We start from the raw sequence: 15,556 nt of genomic DNA on the forward strand, positions 1-15,556 counted from the left end.
GTCATTAATTTGCATAACAAAATTAATTGGCGGCATTTATGCAAATCCCGAAATCCCACAAAAAATCACTTCCTAGGCGATGTGCCAAAAGATGACACCCCAGTGGAGCTCAGAGCCAAAGCCTCTCGAATTGAAGTTCAAGTTTTTGCAATTGACCCACAAATTAATTATGCATGCATGTTGGTAACTGTGCTTTTGCCTTTTACAATCGAACACGTAATGCTCCCCGCCGCCCCCTCAATCTCCATTGTATTTTGCGTTATTTCCGTCAACATTTCATTTATTAGACACAATTACAATTGATTCGGGGCTTCGGTTTCAATTGCCGAAATGTCGGTGAATTGTATGGGAACCTTTTCTTGATGGCTTTTTGAATGCCTATCCAAAATGTCATGAGCGTTCAGCGGTGGGCAGGGTCAAAACTCCGACCTTTTGGGTCTGTTTGTGAAAGAAATTTCCGCCGAAAATCGATCTGAATCAGAAGCCAATGATCCTAACCCTGGAACAGCCAGAAATCGTTTTTCAACAATATCCATTCGCACGTGTCAGGAGCATCTATATATTATATTAAACTGAAATAAATGCACACATTAATAATTTTAATTAAACCCCGTTTATTACAATTACAAAGGGATAATCAAATCGGAAAGCTCTTTTACGGCCACTTAACAAATTTATGGCAAATTTATTAATTGGTTTATTGCACCGCGACTGATGTTTATTACAAATGTTCGACTCTTGTGTATCACTTTATTAGCGGTATTCTGTAAGTGTAAAATACACCTTAACCTGAGCTCGTTCCTTGCGACCGAAGCTAAAGGTGGTGAACAGGCCGTAGTCCCCGGACGGAAGGGGCATAATCTCCAACACCTTCACCGGAAATCGAAAGTGATCCAGAATAATTTCGGGCTGAGGAGAGCAAAGAAAGTTACAAGGACAGGTTAACCGAGATCCAACCTACTGGTACTGGACATTTGTGCACATTAGTTCTGTTGCCGAACTGGTCGATAATAATGTTGACAAACGGATGATTCCGTTTCTCCAGGTATTCACACACATCCGACTGGCAAATGTTGTACAGAAAGGGCTTGTAGCCACTGGCCTTCTTCAACAACTGCATGCGCATCTGTAGAAAAATAGAGATCTATTAGTTTTAGAGGCTGTTTATATTCCGAATTTCTGGCGTGGCTGACATCTGTTTTGGAACTTCAAAAGTGTTGTTGTCCAGGGAGGCTGGGCCTTTTACTTAAAACACACCAGTAGATCATTGAACACGATTCACAACGAACAGTTTTCTGCGCATACATAACAAATTCAGTTTCACCACATGCATTAAATTCGGAATTGTCGTAAAAAAACTACTCATTTTCGGGCAGACATTAGTCGAACCACCTTATTTAGACTCAGACTTTGGCCAGGCTTGATGCAGATCGAGATGTGTATATTTAGTCTCGTTTCGCGGATCCTTTTCTTCGTGTACGGCACCTTGGGGCCAGCATGGCACACCTACAAGACGCTCAACAGCGGGGACGACGAGTTCCTGGGCTGGGTCAAGTACTGGATAGTCTACGCCTTCCTGGTCACCTTTGAGGTGCTGGCGGACGCCTTCCTCTCGTGGATGCCGCTCTACATGCCCACCAAGTTCCTGCTGGTTCTGTGGATCGTCCTGTCCGCCCCGGGGGCCAATGTCTGGATCTTCGACGCCATCCTCCGCCCCGTGTTGGCCAAGCGGCAGGAGCAGATCGATCACTTCCTGCACCGTGGCAAGGACAAGCTCCTGAGTGACGTCTTCGCCGGGATGTCGCAGATGGTGGTGCGCAGCCGCACAGTTGCGATGCCGTTCGTGTCCCATCTGTTGACTAGGTCGACCACCTCGCTCCCGCCCCCAAAGGATTCTGGCGTTGCAGCGGACCTACCAGGAGGGGTGGCAGCTCGGGTTTCGGAAGACTCGGATTCGGCTTCCGCTTCGATTGGCAATTTCGCTCAAACCCGGTCCAGCTACTCCAGTCCCGCCGGCAGCTCGATAATCCTCAACGATGACGAAGAGATTCATGTGGAGGCTTCGAAGGCCACCACCCATTTGCACGCACACCCATCCCTGAGCGAGCTGGCCAGGAAGAACAACATAATGAGCCTAGAGCCCTCCGACATTCTTAGTCGCCGGATTCAACGCAAGCCCAAAATGACCAAGACGTCCGCCGATGAGTCTGCCACGATCTCAAAAACCAAGCAGCCCGCTCAGAAGGAGGAGCTCCATGACGATGTTGAGGATCTGCTGGCCAAGTCACAGATCGAGACTGCCGGCCAGGATGTCCGTCAACAGCGTCAGTCCGTCAACCGCCGTCGGTTGACCCTCGCTAATTCGTAGTGCGCACTTCTGGCGTACGAACAGATAGTAAATGTTATCAAGATTTGTTAAAAAAATGAGGGTTTAATTACTAAGTTGCTAGCAAATATAAATTTAAATTGTATGCACGATAGTTATGCGGCCAAGAAAAACAGTCTAGCCAACCAGATATTCTTAGCACCCTTAGGCACAATCACATTGAAAGCGTACTCACCGAAATGGGACCTTTGGGCCAATGCAAAATGTTGACCCGCAGACTTAGTTCAACTACATCCCTCTTGATGGCATACAATCGGCACAGGGAGACGCTGGTAAAGTTTTCATCCATGCTCAAGCACTCAATGTTCGTGAACTTGGCCACTGCTTGCACCTGATGTGGGCCAAAGATTAACCTTAATGCCAACCAGCTTAACATAAGACTTGCCTGCAAAATGCACCACAGACCATTCCAAAGGAAAAGGTACCTCAACGTGGCCATAACTACAAACTCTGAAAAACGATTTTTGACTGACATATGTATGCCGTCATTTCATGCGTAGCAAAAACAAGTCAACCGAAAAATTTTGGATAAACATCAAACATTATGGGCATTTATCGATTCTGTTTAATTACATGAACTTTCGATTTGTTGTCGAGTTTTATTTAGAAAACAACTCTTATTGGTCTGTATCCAACAGCAGCACATAACTAGAACTAGGGGTGTATAAACTAGATTTGGGGCATGAGTGAGTGAGACGTGTTTGTGGAATTATCTGCTTATCTTTATTGGCCTAATCACTGGCCTCATCTTCCTCATCCTCATCTTCATCGCTAGCATTGCTGGCCTCCTCGCTCTCCTCCGCCTCGCTTTCGCTCTTCGCCTTGCTCTTGTTGGCATCGCCATCGGATGTGGAATTATTTTTTTTCTTGGAGGGCTCATCATCGGAGCTGGTAGAGTCGTCGTCAGATATATACTCCTTGCTCTTGAAGCCACTGCCTGAGGTATTGGCCTTTTTGCTTGGGGAAGGCTCCGACTTGCGCTTTTTGGGCGATTTACCACCCTTTTCGTTGTCGCTGCCGCCCGCTTCAGGCTTGTAGTTGCGCATCTCGTCCTGGTAGCGCTGCTTGTCCTTAGCGGCCGCCTCCTCCCACTTGGACTTGTCTTTCAGCTCCTTCCACATCTCGCCGCCCTTCTTGGCAATCTCGGTAACCTTAATGCCGGGATTGTCTTTCTTGATGCTCTCGCGCGTGTCGTTCAGCCAGAGCATGAAGGCAGTGGTCGCACGCTTCGGTTTCCCGGAGTCCTTCTTCTTGGTGGATTTTTTCTAGTGTGATACAATAAAATGTTAGGTAAGACTATATTTACTACTCTTCTTGCTTACTGTTCGATCCTTCTCCTTGTGCTTCTTCTCCTTTTTCTCCTTCTTCTCGGACTTCTTCTCCTTTTTCTTTTTGGCGCCGTCGCTATCGCCATCTCCGCCTCCACTTGCATCGCTGTCGTCGTCCGAATCACTCTCCACATTACTGTCGTACTCCTCGGCCACATCGGACTCGTTTTCGTTTGGCTTGAAGTCCTCATCCGTGGACTCCTCGTCCGAGTCGTCACCGTCATCGTCGTCCTCCTCCTTTTCCCTGGCCTCGGCCTTAAGGCGAGCCAGGTAGGCATCCGGTTCGTTCTCGTTGTCCGAGTCGCCGAAGTCCACGTCCTTATAGCCGCTCTTGTCCTTGCCCATGTTGCTCACATGCAGCTTCTTCTGTGTGATGAAGTCAAAGAGCTTGGCATACTCCTCCTTCTCGATCGAGGAGAAAATGTGCACTGTTCCGTTCTTGAGAGTCACCTCAAAGTCGAAAGAGCGAGTGGAGCCGCCGCTGCGCGCGAAGTTAACCGAACTAATCTCCTCGAAGCGGATGTGTAGTGGTGGCTTGTGGATATAGATGAACCCCCGCTCCAGGGGATACAGATATCCAGCGGCTGCCTTAAAGGAGCAGCCGACGGCGGCCGTACCCGAGTGTCCGATGAAGTTGCCGGGTCCGGTAATCTTCCGGCCGATTAGCACCTTCATCACCTTGCCCATTACCTCGTACACAGGTCCAGAAATCTCCTTTTCCAGCTTGCCCTCGTACTTGTCGCGCAACTCGGCCTCGGAGAAGGGCAGTTCAATAGTAGTCTCCTCATCGGAAGCGAACAGTAGTACTAGGTAATGATAGCGAGTCTGTCCCTGCTTGATTGGCGGATCCAGGGATAGCACGAAGAACATCTGCCGACTATCCTTGTGCGGCAGCATAAAGAGCCGCAGCACCGAGTCCATGGGGATCTTGTAGTCGAAAGTTTTGCCGTGCAGCTGGAAGAAGGTGGAGAAGATTTTGATGTCGTACCGACCGCGCGGCGTGAGGATCTGGATCTCCCTGAATATGGCAATGGACTCGCCCGAAGCCGAGATGACCGAGGCCTTGCTCATGACGTTCTGGTGAAACTTGTCCACCGGATCCTCCTCGGCCGACTCGACGGCGGGAATGTGAAACCGCATCTCCAGCAGGCCCACAGGGGCATCGTCGTTCTGATGGAACTCAAGGGTGACTTCGTTTTTTCCGGTGACGCACTGCGAAACGTTCGACAGGGGCACTTCGAAGATGGTTTTATTTTCCTTATCGAAGCTCAGGACGGAGCCCATGAAGCGGGCAGTGCCCCAGTTCCAGCCCTTGACGCACATCTCCTTCTCGACCATCTCCTGCGAGTAGGCGTCCTTGATGAACTTGCCCAGCTTCTCGTGCTCGCTGTCCCGGAAGCCAGTGAAGCGGTGGAGCAGCCCGCTCTTTGTAAACACCCTCAGTCCCCAGGTGCCCACAAACTTCTGCGAGTTGATGAGGTCTATGTCCTCCGCAGAGATCTGCTCCACCTTGCCGGTCTTTGTGTTCTTGAATATGATGTTCTGGTCGGTAAGCTTTAGACGTCCTGAGGACTTTACGAAAAAAAAGCCCGGGGTACGAGAGCCTCAGTCAGAACAAATGTGCAAGAGTGCCGGCTGCTTTCGCAACTTACCAAAACACCGCGCATTTCGGCGTTTATGTCGTTGTACTCCAACGAGTCCGTCATTATGCGGTCCTTCTTCTTAACTAATTAAATAAACAAGAAATTACGTCGCCTTGCGAAATTGTCTACAATTTTGCAAAAACGTCGGCCGACAAAAAAACAACACTGCGCGCCTAATTTTAGGTTAGACGCCAAACCGAGACAAACAGAGTTACCTTGCTTGGAATCAAGCAGTATATTCGGTATATCGCTGAACTACACAGTAATCATGCGGAATACCCCTAGTATTTTAACCCTATATCGTAAAGTTATGAGTTCATACGCTCGGAAAATGCCGAATATCCTGTGGTTATTTGTAAAATTAAATTTGAATGCTTTAAAATATTTTAAGCCGCCTATGTAGAACATTTACCCTACAAACCAGACTTGTTGGAATTACGAATATCGTAAATAATTTCCAATTTGCTTTTGATAAGCTATATACCAAAAAGAAATATAAAACAGTTTGGTATTTTGAAGTATAAAGGTACATGTTAAAAAACGGTCACTTAAAAATTTTGTTTACTAAATAAGCGGCATATGTTATTGAGAGAACTTTTTCTTAATTAATTAAAACAACGAAGAAAATCACAAGCCATGCAGCGTGGTAAAATATCCTTCGGGAAGATCCAGCTGAACGTGAACAAGACACCCGCCGAGCCGGAGTCAAACGAAACCGCCAAGAGAGATGAAAAGGAATCCCCTAATACCAGTGGAGGGTTCAAGAAGATGGACAAGCAACAGATGATCAGCCAAATTGAAGATGTGGTCGTAGATCTGGAGAGCCAGCACCTTAAGGAGGTGATGGGCATCAGCGGATTTGGGCGCAAGGCGGCCAAAGTATTCGACATTAACGAGCAGATCGAAAAAGCTAGGATAACCCGACCGGGACTAGACAAGAAAAAGGAAGAAGCAAAGTTGGAGGAAAATGAAAAGGGGAATGAGGTAGAGGTGGAAGACGTAATCGGTCCTTTGCCACCAAATGCAGAGGAAGAGAAGGGAAAGTCCACGGAGGCGGCTTCCAACGTCGAAGGTTCCGATGATGACTCCTCCGATGAGGATTCCGACGACGAGCAGAGCTTGGCAAAGAGGATTCCCTACACACACGAAGTGCAGATGCAGCACGGATCTCGGGCAGTCCTGGCCCTGGCTGGCGATCCTTCGGGAGCCCGCTTGGTTTCCGGATCCATAGACTACGACATGTGTTTCTGGGACTTTGCCGGCATGGACTCGGGCATGCGCAGCTTTCGGCAGCTACAGCCGTGCGAGAATCATCCAATACGTTCTCTCCAGTACTCCGTGACCGGCGACATGATCCTGGTCATATCGGGAAACGCACAGGCCAAAGTGCTTGACCGCGATGGCTTCGAAAAATTGGAGTGCTGCAAAGGCGACCAGTACATTTCTGATATGTCACGCACCAAGGGGCACGTGGCGCAGCTGACCTCGGGCTGCTGGCACCCCTTCAACAGGGAGCAGTTTCTAACCGCGGCTCTAGACGGCACCCTGCGCATCTGGCAGGGACTAAGGAGCAAGGAGCAGGTGCAAGTGATTAAGACCAGAGCGCAGGGAGGTCTTCGCACGAACGCCGCCTCGTGCAACTTCAACAGGGACGCGACACTCATAGCGGCTGGATGCGTGGACGGATCGATCCAGACTTGGGACACACGTAAGATGTATGTGAACACAACGCACTGCGTTAGAGAGGCTCACCAGAAGGGCACAGAAATCACCTCCATTGTGTTCTCGTACATGGGACAGCAACTGGCCACGCGGAGTAATGACGAGACCATGAAGCTATGGGATCTACGGCAATTCAAGAAGCCCCTGCACACCTGGACAAATCTGTTTTCCCGCTACGACACCACAGACTGCTGCTTCAGTCCGGACGATCGGATGCTGGTCACTGGAGAATCGCTGCCCAAGGGCCAGGCCGAGGCCAATCTATATTTCTACAGCACAAAGAGCTACGAGGAAGTGCAGCGAATACCCGTGTCCAACTCGCACGTTATTAAGACTCTGTGGCACCCCAAACTCAGTCAGCTGTTCGTAAGCTGCGGCAATGGAACCATTAAGTGCTATTACGATGAGCAGCGCAGCATCCGAGGCGCCAAGTTGTGCGTGGTGAAGACGCATCGCAAGCGGCAGCCCATGGAAATGGTGGGAGTCTCCCAGATCATTACTCCACACGCCCTGCCCTTGTTTCGACAGGAAAAGTCGCGCACCTCGCGCAAGCGCATGGAGAAGGCGCGTATGGATCCTGTAAAGTCCAAGCGGCCGGACTTGCCCATCACCAGTGGACAGGGTGGCCGCGTGGCTAGCTCCGGAGGCACTCTCTCCTCTTATGTTATCCGCAACCTTGGCCTTAGCAAGCGTGTGGATGACGACCAGGATCCTAGGGAGGCCATTCTGAAATACGCCAAGGACGCAGCTGAGAATCCGTACTGGATAGCCCCGGCCTACAAGCAGACTCAGCCGAAGGCCATATTCTCTGAGAAACTGCCCGCAGACGAGCCGACCACCAAGAAGCCCAAGACGGAGGCGGAAAAATAGGTATTTAGGTAAATTATAGATGCCAAGAAACAGAAATAAACTCGTTGCCGTTAGAAAACATAGCTTAACTTTAATTATGCATAAAAAATTACGAGTTCTTCGCGGCTGCCTTAAACCATTACCTCCTGTAGGCGGTAGCAGTCAGACACAATTTTCCATTTGTCGTTCTCGGCGGTCACGACAAAGGTCTGCTGAAAGTTGCGAGTTGGCTGGTGGGCAAACTTTACGGTGCCACTGGCCAGGACGAGATAGGTGAGCTGGCTGGCCACCGCAGGGTCGAGAATAGGCTGAGCGTCCAGGGTATTCATCTGGTGGCTGGACGTGGGCAGCTCTAGGAAGTAGCGCTCGATCATCTCACGTCCGGTCGCCCCGTTTCCGTTCCAGCTAAAAGTGGCGTTGTCCAGGTAGAGGCGACCAATTTGCTGTAGAGCACCGTTATTTCGTTATTCCTTTTAAATGCCGGCTCTTCAAAGGGATCTGAACTTACATGGCGGCGATTGTCCACTGCGGCGTAGTATAGACGCGTGAAGGTGTCTGCTGTACGGGCGCAGCTCTCAATCTTAGTTTTCAGTTCCTGTAAGCCTAACGATTAGTTTATTTTGAACAATTTTGCAAATTCAACAACTCACGTTATTCATTTCGTTATTTCGCGCAGTTCTGTAATCAGAGTGACCGTTTCACTTTAAGCAAACAATCCACTCATACTTTTTAATACCAACTTGTAGAGTATCTCAATTTGAAAATTTAATTTTGACAACTTTGAATAATCCGTTACAAATACTAACTTTGTTAATTTATTTAATTATTGATTTTTTAAGGTGCGGTAATAAATGATTTGAGGTTTTATGACCATTAAAAATAATAAGAAAAGCATTGACATGAATATTCGCCTAAACTGTTGTTCTGCAAATATATTATTCAATAAATAATAAACAACAATAAAACACCAGCCATAATTATAGCAGATTTGTATTTCTATTAATAGTTTTAATTATCAATAAGACACAATTTAAAGCATAGCGATCACAATTGGAATTGGTAAACATAACAGTTGAAGATTCCCTGTCGGTGGTGCCAAGCTTGGGACACTGGAAACTCGAGCGACTACCAGGCGCAGTGGCTAGGACTATGAGAATGCCTAAGACTATCTAAGCTAAGAGCTGAAGTAAAACTATGACCCCGGATTATGCGTCCGTCCCCCGATCGTTCTTGTTCGGCTGCAGGGGTTGCAAGTTGACCGTCTTGTAGCCGCGATCCCGCCGGAACCACAGCCAGTTGTTCCCGTTGAAGTAGTCCTCGATGTGCTCCAGGCTGCGACCTTTCGTCTCCGGCTGGAACATGCACATGAACGCGGTGAGCAGGAAGCTGGATACCCCGAAGACCAGAAACACGCCGCGCATCTTGAGCGCATTCTGCAGAGCGGGAAAGTTCTTCGCGAAGAAGAAGAGTGCCACGTTCATGGAGGCGAACACTCCGCCCGCCGTTCGGCCGCGGATCCTGGCCGGAAACAGCTCTCCGATCATGATGCCCGGCATGACCATCAGAGCCGTGTTGAAGATGATGTAGCCCAGCAGGCAGCCACCGCCCACCAAGACGTCGTAGGACATCTTGGGCTGCCCGAATGTGGCATACTGGTAACTGCTTAGGGCCAGGCAGAATATTCCGGAGCCGATGCCCGACACGATCATGATCCTGCGGCGGCGCACAAAGATCAGGATAACGCAGAAGAGCATGCAGCAGACTAACCGCACTCCCGCCGTCACAATCGCCGCCTTCTTGGAGTCGAAGTCCACTCCAAACTCCGCGATCATGTCGATGGCGTAGAAGATCACAATAAAGGTGCCGGAGAACATCTGCAGGAGGGAGAACACGATCACGATCACCAGGGGCTTGATCGCCACCCGCTGGCAGCAAAGCCGGAAGATGTTCTCGTTGGTCCTGGTGGTGACCCGCTCCTTGGCCAAGCGCTGCTTCATGTCGTTCAGCTCCTTTTGGGCGCTGATCTCGCTGCCACGGAGGAAGGTCAGCGCCTGCAGGGCGCGGCGTTCATGGCCGTTGCGGAGCAGCCAGGCCGGAGTCTCCGGGATGCAGAATATGGACACCATGGCGAGCAGGGGCAGGATGTTGGCGCACCAGGCCACATTGCGCCAGTACATCATCGATCCGAGGAAGTAGACCAGCAGGATTCCGCTCGAGTAGGCCACGTAGGGAGCGCCGATCAGCAGACTTCTCAAGTTCGGCTCCGCCGTTTCCGCAATGTAGACCTTGGGAAAGGGTAATTACAATTAATGGTTATAAAAGTATCAATGTATAAAACCTTTATCTCTTTTTGGGGCAGCCCTTTAGCCAGTATAACTAATAGCCAGTGGATATATGTATTACCTCCTTACCCAAATATTAAATAAAGTCCATTTAGAAACCCCCTCATAAAACCTTATAAAACAAAATTGTTTTTTGATACGTGTTAACCCTGAACCCAGCTAGAACTTTCGCCAGCAAAACAAATTGATATATTTGGGGGCCACAAAAGCATCAACATCTCAATCTCTGGGAACTCTTGGATGGTAATCATAAAATCGTAAATCACGTCAGTCGGCGAGCCATTAATGAAAACGAAACCCGCCGGGAAACACGCGCAGCAAGTCAGCCACCCATTCATCCATCCATTCTCCCCGACAGTCCGTCCACCCGAGAAACACCCACAAGCTGCATCAACGAAATTATAGACTAAGGTCAAGAATCCGGAACTACTACGCGTACTATATAAAGCGGAGCGTGGGCTCGTGTGTGCGGAAAGCTTTGCTAATGCAAATGATGCGCTGGCCATTTAAAGTCCGGGAGCGATGACGCCGTCGAATATCGCTATCGCTTTGGCCGCAAGATAAGTCACGGACATATCCATAAGATACTCGTAAATAAACGGAATGAATAGCGCCGGCTGACGACGCGTATTAGCGTAGACACAATGGAACCGACCGGAGAAGCCGGATAATTTATCTAGAATGGAGCCTCAAGTGGTCAATTGACGGCTGTCCACCTGTCACGGCTGCTCTTTTCGCTTCCCCGGGAGGTCCACTTGCGGGAGTTCAAGGCTCTGCCGATTACGGTTAATGGGTCAGTCGGACAATCACGTACGGTTCCGGGTACTCAGAGTGTTCCGCGTGAACGAACCCCTGGCCAATGGCATTGAATTCTCCGCACTCACCTGGCCGGGGCCACCCAAAATTCCGGTCGCGAATCCGCACAGGAACCTGGCGAGGATCACCACCTTGACGCTTTTGGCGATCGCCAAGGTGCTCCAGCCCAAGAGAAGAGGGATAACCGACAATATCAGGGTCTTGCGGCGACCCAAATAGTCCGCCAGGGGTCCCGAGATCAGGGATCCAAATGGGGTGGCCAAACTGTGGACACTGGCTGCAGAAATAGGAAAAGTCAATGGGTTTCCTGCTGGAATGGGCTGGGCAAACTCACCAATCCAGGAACCCGTGTCCAAGTCGATGGGAATCTCGGTGGAGTTACTGTCCCTCAATTGGGGCAGCAGGATAGTGGAGTACCCGATGGGCATGCCACAGCCAGCAGAAAGCAGAAGAACTGCACAAGTGGCCAGAATCTGAAACGAAGTCATAAGTTCTGTATTATTGGTAGCTGAAACGCAAATATATTAACCTAATGTCTGCTACATTTGATACCTGATTGTAAGCAACAGTATCTTGGGTTTAATTGAATCAACATGATGTCAATGTTGCGGCGCCTGTCAACCAATTGCCAGCAATGAATGTTACAATTGCATCACGGACAACTTTAGTTTGATTTGCACTGATAGTGACAAACGATCTGCGTTCGCTGCCCACTGATTACTATATAGTGATCACTGATCAGTTCAATTTGTGACGTGAGCAGGCTGGACGCGGACTCACTGGAATTGAATGACTTTTGTGCCATTCGCCGCCATTTCATTCGAGTCAATTCGAGGGCCCCGTCACATGTCCGCCACATGTTGCCCCCAACAGAAGCGTTTTCTAATCATTCCGCGAAGAAAGTTCAATTGCGTATCTTATCATTTTGTCCTTCATGGAGTATTTAGTATCTGTCACGCATGTCTTGCGAAACCCCGGAGATGTCCGTAGCTCGACAAGGGGCTGCCAAGATTATGAACAAACTTCGAGGTTTGTTGGATTGGCAACATGGAAAAACCTTAAATAGGGCACTATTCAGAAATGGTAGTAAGATCTACAAATTTCTTCGCAACGTTGTTAATTTGATAATGTACAGGTATTTCCCAGAAGAATCCCTCAACAGAATCATATCTCTAATTCCCCAGTTACACATCCCTTTTAACTCACCTGGTGCATCATTCCCTTTCTATTGGCCACATCGTCGTCCTGCTCGTCGATGGTCGATAGCTTTCTGCATTTGTGGCTGCCCAGTTTGCACTGAAACTCCGCTCCAGGAACCACATGGTATGACTTTGAGTGGGGCACAAACTTAAGGTATTCGTCGTCTCTATTTCTTGGATAAAACAATAAAGGAATCAGAACTCGTAACAAGTTATCAGCCAATAAAGCGACTTTGCAATCAGTTATTTAATGATATATTAGATTAGGTGCTAAGTAACAATAGTTTGATGATCAATGAGTTGTAAATGGGTAATAACAAATCGATTTCACACCCAGATAAGATTGTCCAAATGTGTTTGAATGAATAATGCTGTATAATGTTTAGAGCTTCAACTACTGGTTAACGTAAAATATTCCTCTATTAGGTGCATTTATTGCCAAGGTACTCCGACACTTTTTCAGGCTAATGGGCCTAACGACTCGCAATTATTGGCAATTTCATGGTCACTTGGGAACAGTTCGGATCTGCGATACAGGGCAACCCTTTCACACGCCACTCAAATCAATCCGGTTGCATTCCCCATTGTTGTTTCACCTATTTCGTTGCACTTTAATCCGGGCAATTGACTCACTGACAAACTTTGGCGGGAGGCGGAGTGATAAGGGTCCGCCGGAGACAAGAAATACGTCACTCTGGGAACCAGCTGTGGTTTCAGCTTGTTTTGGCGCTGCGATAAGAAAGAAACACAAGAAAAAACAAAAACGATCGAGCAATTTGCTGAGTTTTTAGCAGCGTTTCGCTCTCTCGCTCTTTAGCTCGGAAGCTCTTGCTTTGTTTGTGTTTTTAACTGCTTAAATAATGTTAACGTATATTTTATCGCTTGCCAAGGTCAGTATGGAGTCACGTTTAATGAACCGAATCAAACTTTCTTCTGTATCGAGTTTTGCAAGGCAATAAAACAAAGGGGGTGCTTTTAGGCCTACATATCTGCCACTTCCCCTTAGCATTGATCTACAAACTGCAAGCCTTGGACATCTAAAACTCACTCGTAGCATTGGGTATACCATAAGTCGGTTAATCGTGATACGCATTTCAAAAAATTAAGTAAAGCAAGCTAATTTTGGCCCAACTTCTAATAACAAAACATTCATTCAGGTGGTCATATACAATATTAATAACACGGCAGTATCGCAGGTGGAAATCGTCTGCGATTGAGGAAGTACAAAGATAATGCCAACGGTTCAATGTACCAAAACAGACTTTTCCCCAACAATGAAACGCTGACTGCGAAAATTCTTTGAAATTGACATCTTAATAAGCTTCTTATGATCTAAAAACTTGTAGGTAAACTTTCCAATCACAATGAGTCGGCGTGACTGAAGTCCAAGTCTTCCTATTAGCCTATCAATGTGCTGATGTGTGAATTGAAAAAGTCGCCTGCACGACTGGATGGCTTCTCCAAACTAAAGTGCTCACCCACTGTTGACACCACAAATTAGATAATTTATAGCACATAGGCACACACTCAAATAAAACAATCATTGGGAGCATGTGGCTGCCAATCGAATGGCCAGTCAACAAATGATTTGCCTAATTGAGACAATCGGTGTGGAATAGAGGGAAACTCAGTGGGCTGATGGCGCCATCTCCAGCTCTCCGTCACGGATTAATTTCATAACTGGTTGTCATGGAGTTCCAGCCTACTCGGCGTATGCTTGATAACTAAACTGATTCCTACAGCCGCAGCCAAATGCCAAAACGCCAGATAAGAAAAGCGTGGAAAAAAGCCGAAAAATCAAAAAATCTCAGTAACTGGTTGAGGTAATTCAAAACGAAGGCAGTTGGCTCTTATCGCCAATTAATAGCCAAGTTTAGCAATCCAATTAGGGAAATTCAAAGGAATACCCAGAAGAGTCTAGCCCAAATTTCACAATATTGATTAAATACTTTTCATGAGTAATTTGAAGTCAATCAATATTTTTATGTAAAGCATGCGAAATGGAGGGCTCAAAGTACTTAGAAGGCAACGCAATTTGGATTGAGTTATGCATGTAAATTTGTCATTGATTGATGTGGTAATCAGCCTAGAAATACTTGGACTCATCGTGAGTTTTGATAAGCTTAAAATAACCTCTACATTCATTTCAAAACAATGCACATTTTCGGTCTATAAATTAAGCTGGGCGCCAAAAAAATGTACTTTTGTTTTCAATCAACACGTGTTTTGTCTGGTAAATACCCCATATCTAATCTCTGTTTGAAACTAATACACAGCGAAGTAAATTATTTATTATCACTCAAGAAAAGAATCTAATGGAACGGAAATCATTCCCTAGGGAGCACCTTGTACAAAAGATCTGCAGACATTACTGGCAGTTCAGTTATGTTGAGATAAGGAATATTTAGCTGGCATTGAAACGCGCCTTGAACTTATCAAAGGGCGGACCAAACTGATTCTAATCTCGCATCGGGAACACTTGAGTCCCTTTCGTCTGGACCTTGGCAACACAAATGCACAAACTACCCGAAGAAAGCCGAAAACTTGTTTATGGTGGCTGGGGTTTAAAGTCGAAGAGGGTATTTTTAGCTGGCCAGACAGTAAATTCGCAAAAAATGCTGATGAGTGGACACAGTGTTTAACACAAATGCACGAATAATCAATGTTTTTTATTCTTTTTTTTGTTGCTTTGTTTTGATTTGTTTTATTACCTTTCGACACTCATTTTGGCCAGCTTAATGTAGGCAAATTATTTCAAGTAGTTTGGGAATTAATTTATGGAATTCCTGCGTTTTTTGCCCTTTATATAACTGGTCGCGACTTAGTGCGCTCGCTTCAGATGCATTTGCTTAACAGGGCACCCGATCGCGTGGTCAATATATATATCTCCGATCTCCGGCAAAACGAGACACTGGAAGAAAAGACGAGCGACTACGGAGCAACGACGGTTTCATTTCATGCCAAAACACACACTGGCTGGCAAAGCGGTTCCGATGCGGCTTTTATTTATGAGCGATCGGTTCGCGCTCTCCCTCTCTTTTGCACGCCGTTGCGAACCGCTCGCTCTTGCTGTCTCGCTCACAAGCGCCTGCTGCGCCAGCACGCTTGCAAAAAAGGTTCTTGCTTCGCTTGACCAAGATCTCAGCTGATCGTGCCATCATGCACTATAACAGTTATGTGGGCTCCCATTTACTCTCTTTCCCTCTCTTCTGAGCGAGGAAATCTTGGCAAGAGCTTTTCGACTAGCCAATACTAGAACCAGAAAGTAGAT

General features: G+C 47.4%; 6 protein-coding genes across 7 annotated transcripts; 2 read left to right on the top strand and 4 right to left on the bottom strand.

Moving 5' to 3' along the window:
• Positions 1-673: 673 nt before the first annotated feature.
• Positions 674-2,825, bottom strand: LOC108090993. The gene is made up of 4 exons (XM_017189950.2): positions 2,772-2,825; positions 2,562-2,717; positions 962-1,126; positions 674-909 (listed from the first exon to the last, which is right to left on the bottom strand). The coding sequence occupies exons 1-4, from the start codon at positions 2,823-2,825 to the stop codon at positions 754-756; spliced, it is 531 nt and encodes a 176-aa protein (XP_017045439.1). The 3' UTR covers positions 674-753.
• On the top strand, positions 1,250-2,471 carry LOC108090992 (receptor expression-enhancing protein 2). The gene has a single exon (XM_017189949.2). The coding sequence runs from the start codon at positions 1,424-1,426 to the stop codon at positions 2,366-2,368; it is 945 nt and encodes a 314-aa protein (XP_017045438.1). The 5' UTR covers positions 1,250-1,423; the 3' UTR covers positions 2,369-2,471.
• A 103-nt stretch (positions 2,826-2,928) lies between the features above and the next one.
• Positions 2,929-5,558, bottom strand: LOC108090939 (FACT complex subunit Ssrp1). Its single transcript, XM_017189875.1, has 3 exons — positions 5,367-5,558; positions 3,709-5,286; positions 2,929-3,651 (listed from the first exon to the last, which is right to left on the bottom strand). The coding sequence occupies exons 1-3, from the start codon at positions 5,418-5,420 to the stop codon at positions 3,118-3,120; spliced, it is 2,166 nt and encodes a 721-aa protein (XP_017045364.1). The 5' UTR covers positions 5,421-5,558; the 3' UTR covers positions 2,929-3,117.
• A 342-nt stretch (positions 5,559-5,900) lies between these two features.
• Positions 5,901-8,002, top strand: LOC108090952 (gastrulation defective protein 1 homolog). The gene has a single exon (XM_017189896.1). It carries the CDS (start codon positions 5,994-5,996, stop codon positions 7,947-7,949), a length of 1,956 nt encoding a protein of 651 aa, XP_017045385.1. The 5' UTR covers positions 5,901-5,993; the 3' UTR covers positions 7,950-8,002.
• LOC108090953 (NTF2-related export protein) lies at positions 7,994-8,657 on the bottom strand. The gene is made up of 3 exons (XM_017189897.1): positions 8,579-8,657; positions 8,437-8,523; positions 7,994-8,371 (listed from the first exon to the last, which is right to left on the bottom strand). Exons 1-3 carry the CDS (start codon positions 8,585-8,587, stop codon positions 8,060-8,062), a joined length of 408 nt encoding a protein of 135 aa, XP_017045386.1. The 5' UTR covers positions 8,588-8,657; the 3' UTR covers positions 7,994-8,059.
• Positions 8,658-8,905: 248 nt separating this feature from the next.
• Positions 8,906-15,247, bottom strand: LOC108090971 (facilitated trehalose transporter Tret1-2 homolog). 2 transcript variants are annotated; one of them, XM_017189926.2, is made up of 5 exons: positions 14,997-15,247; positions 12,293-12,452; positions 11,421-11,559; positions 11,155-11,363; positions 8,906-10,213 (listed from the first exon to the last, which is right to left on the bottom strand). In XM_017189926.2, exons 1-5 carry the CDS (start codon positions 15,008-15,010, stop codon positions 9,134-9,136), a joined length of 1,602 nt encoding a protein of 533 aa, XP_017045415.1. In that variant the 5' UTR covers positions 15,011-15,247; the 3' UTR covers positions 8,906-9,133. The 2 variants fall into 2 exon arrangements, with proteins under 2 accessions (XP_017045415.1, XP_017045414.1); XM_017189925.2 differs by having other exon boundaries at positions 12,293-12,458.
• Between the last annotated feature and the right edge of the window lie 309 nt (positions 15,248-15,556).

This window comes from Drosophila ficusphila, unplaced genomic scaffold, assembly GCF_018152265.1.
Source record: "Drosophila ficusphila isolate 14025-0441.05 unplaced genomic scaffold, ASM1815226v1 contig_414, whole genome shotgun sequence".
Classification (NCBI taxonomy): Eukaryota; Metazoa; Arthropoda; class Insecta; order Diptera; family Drosophilidae; genus Drosophila; species Drosophila ficusphila.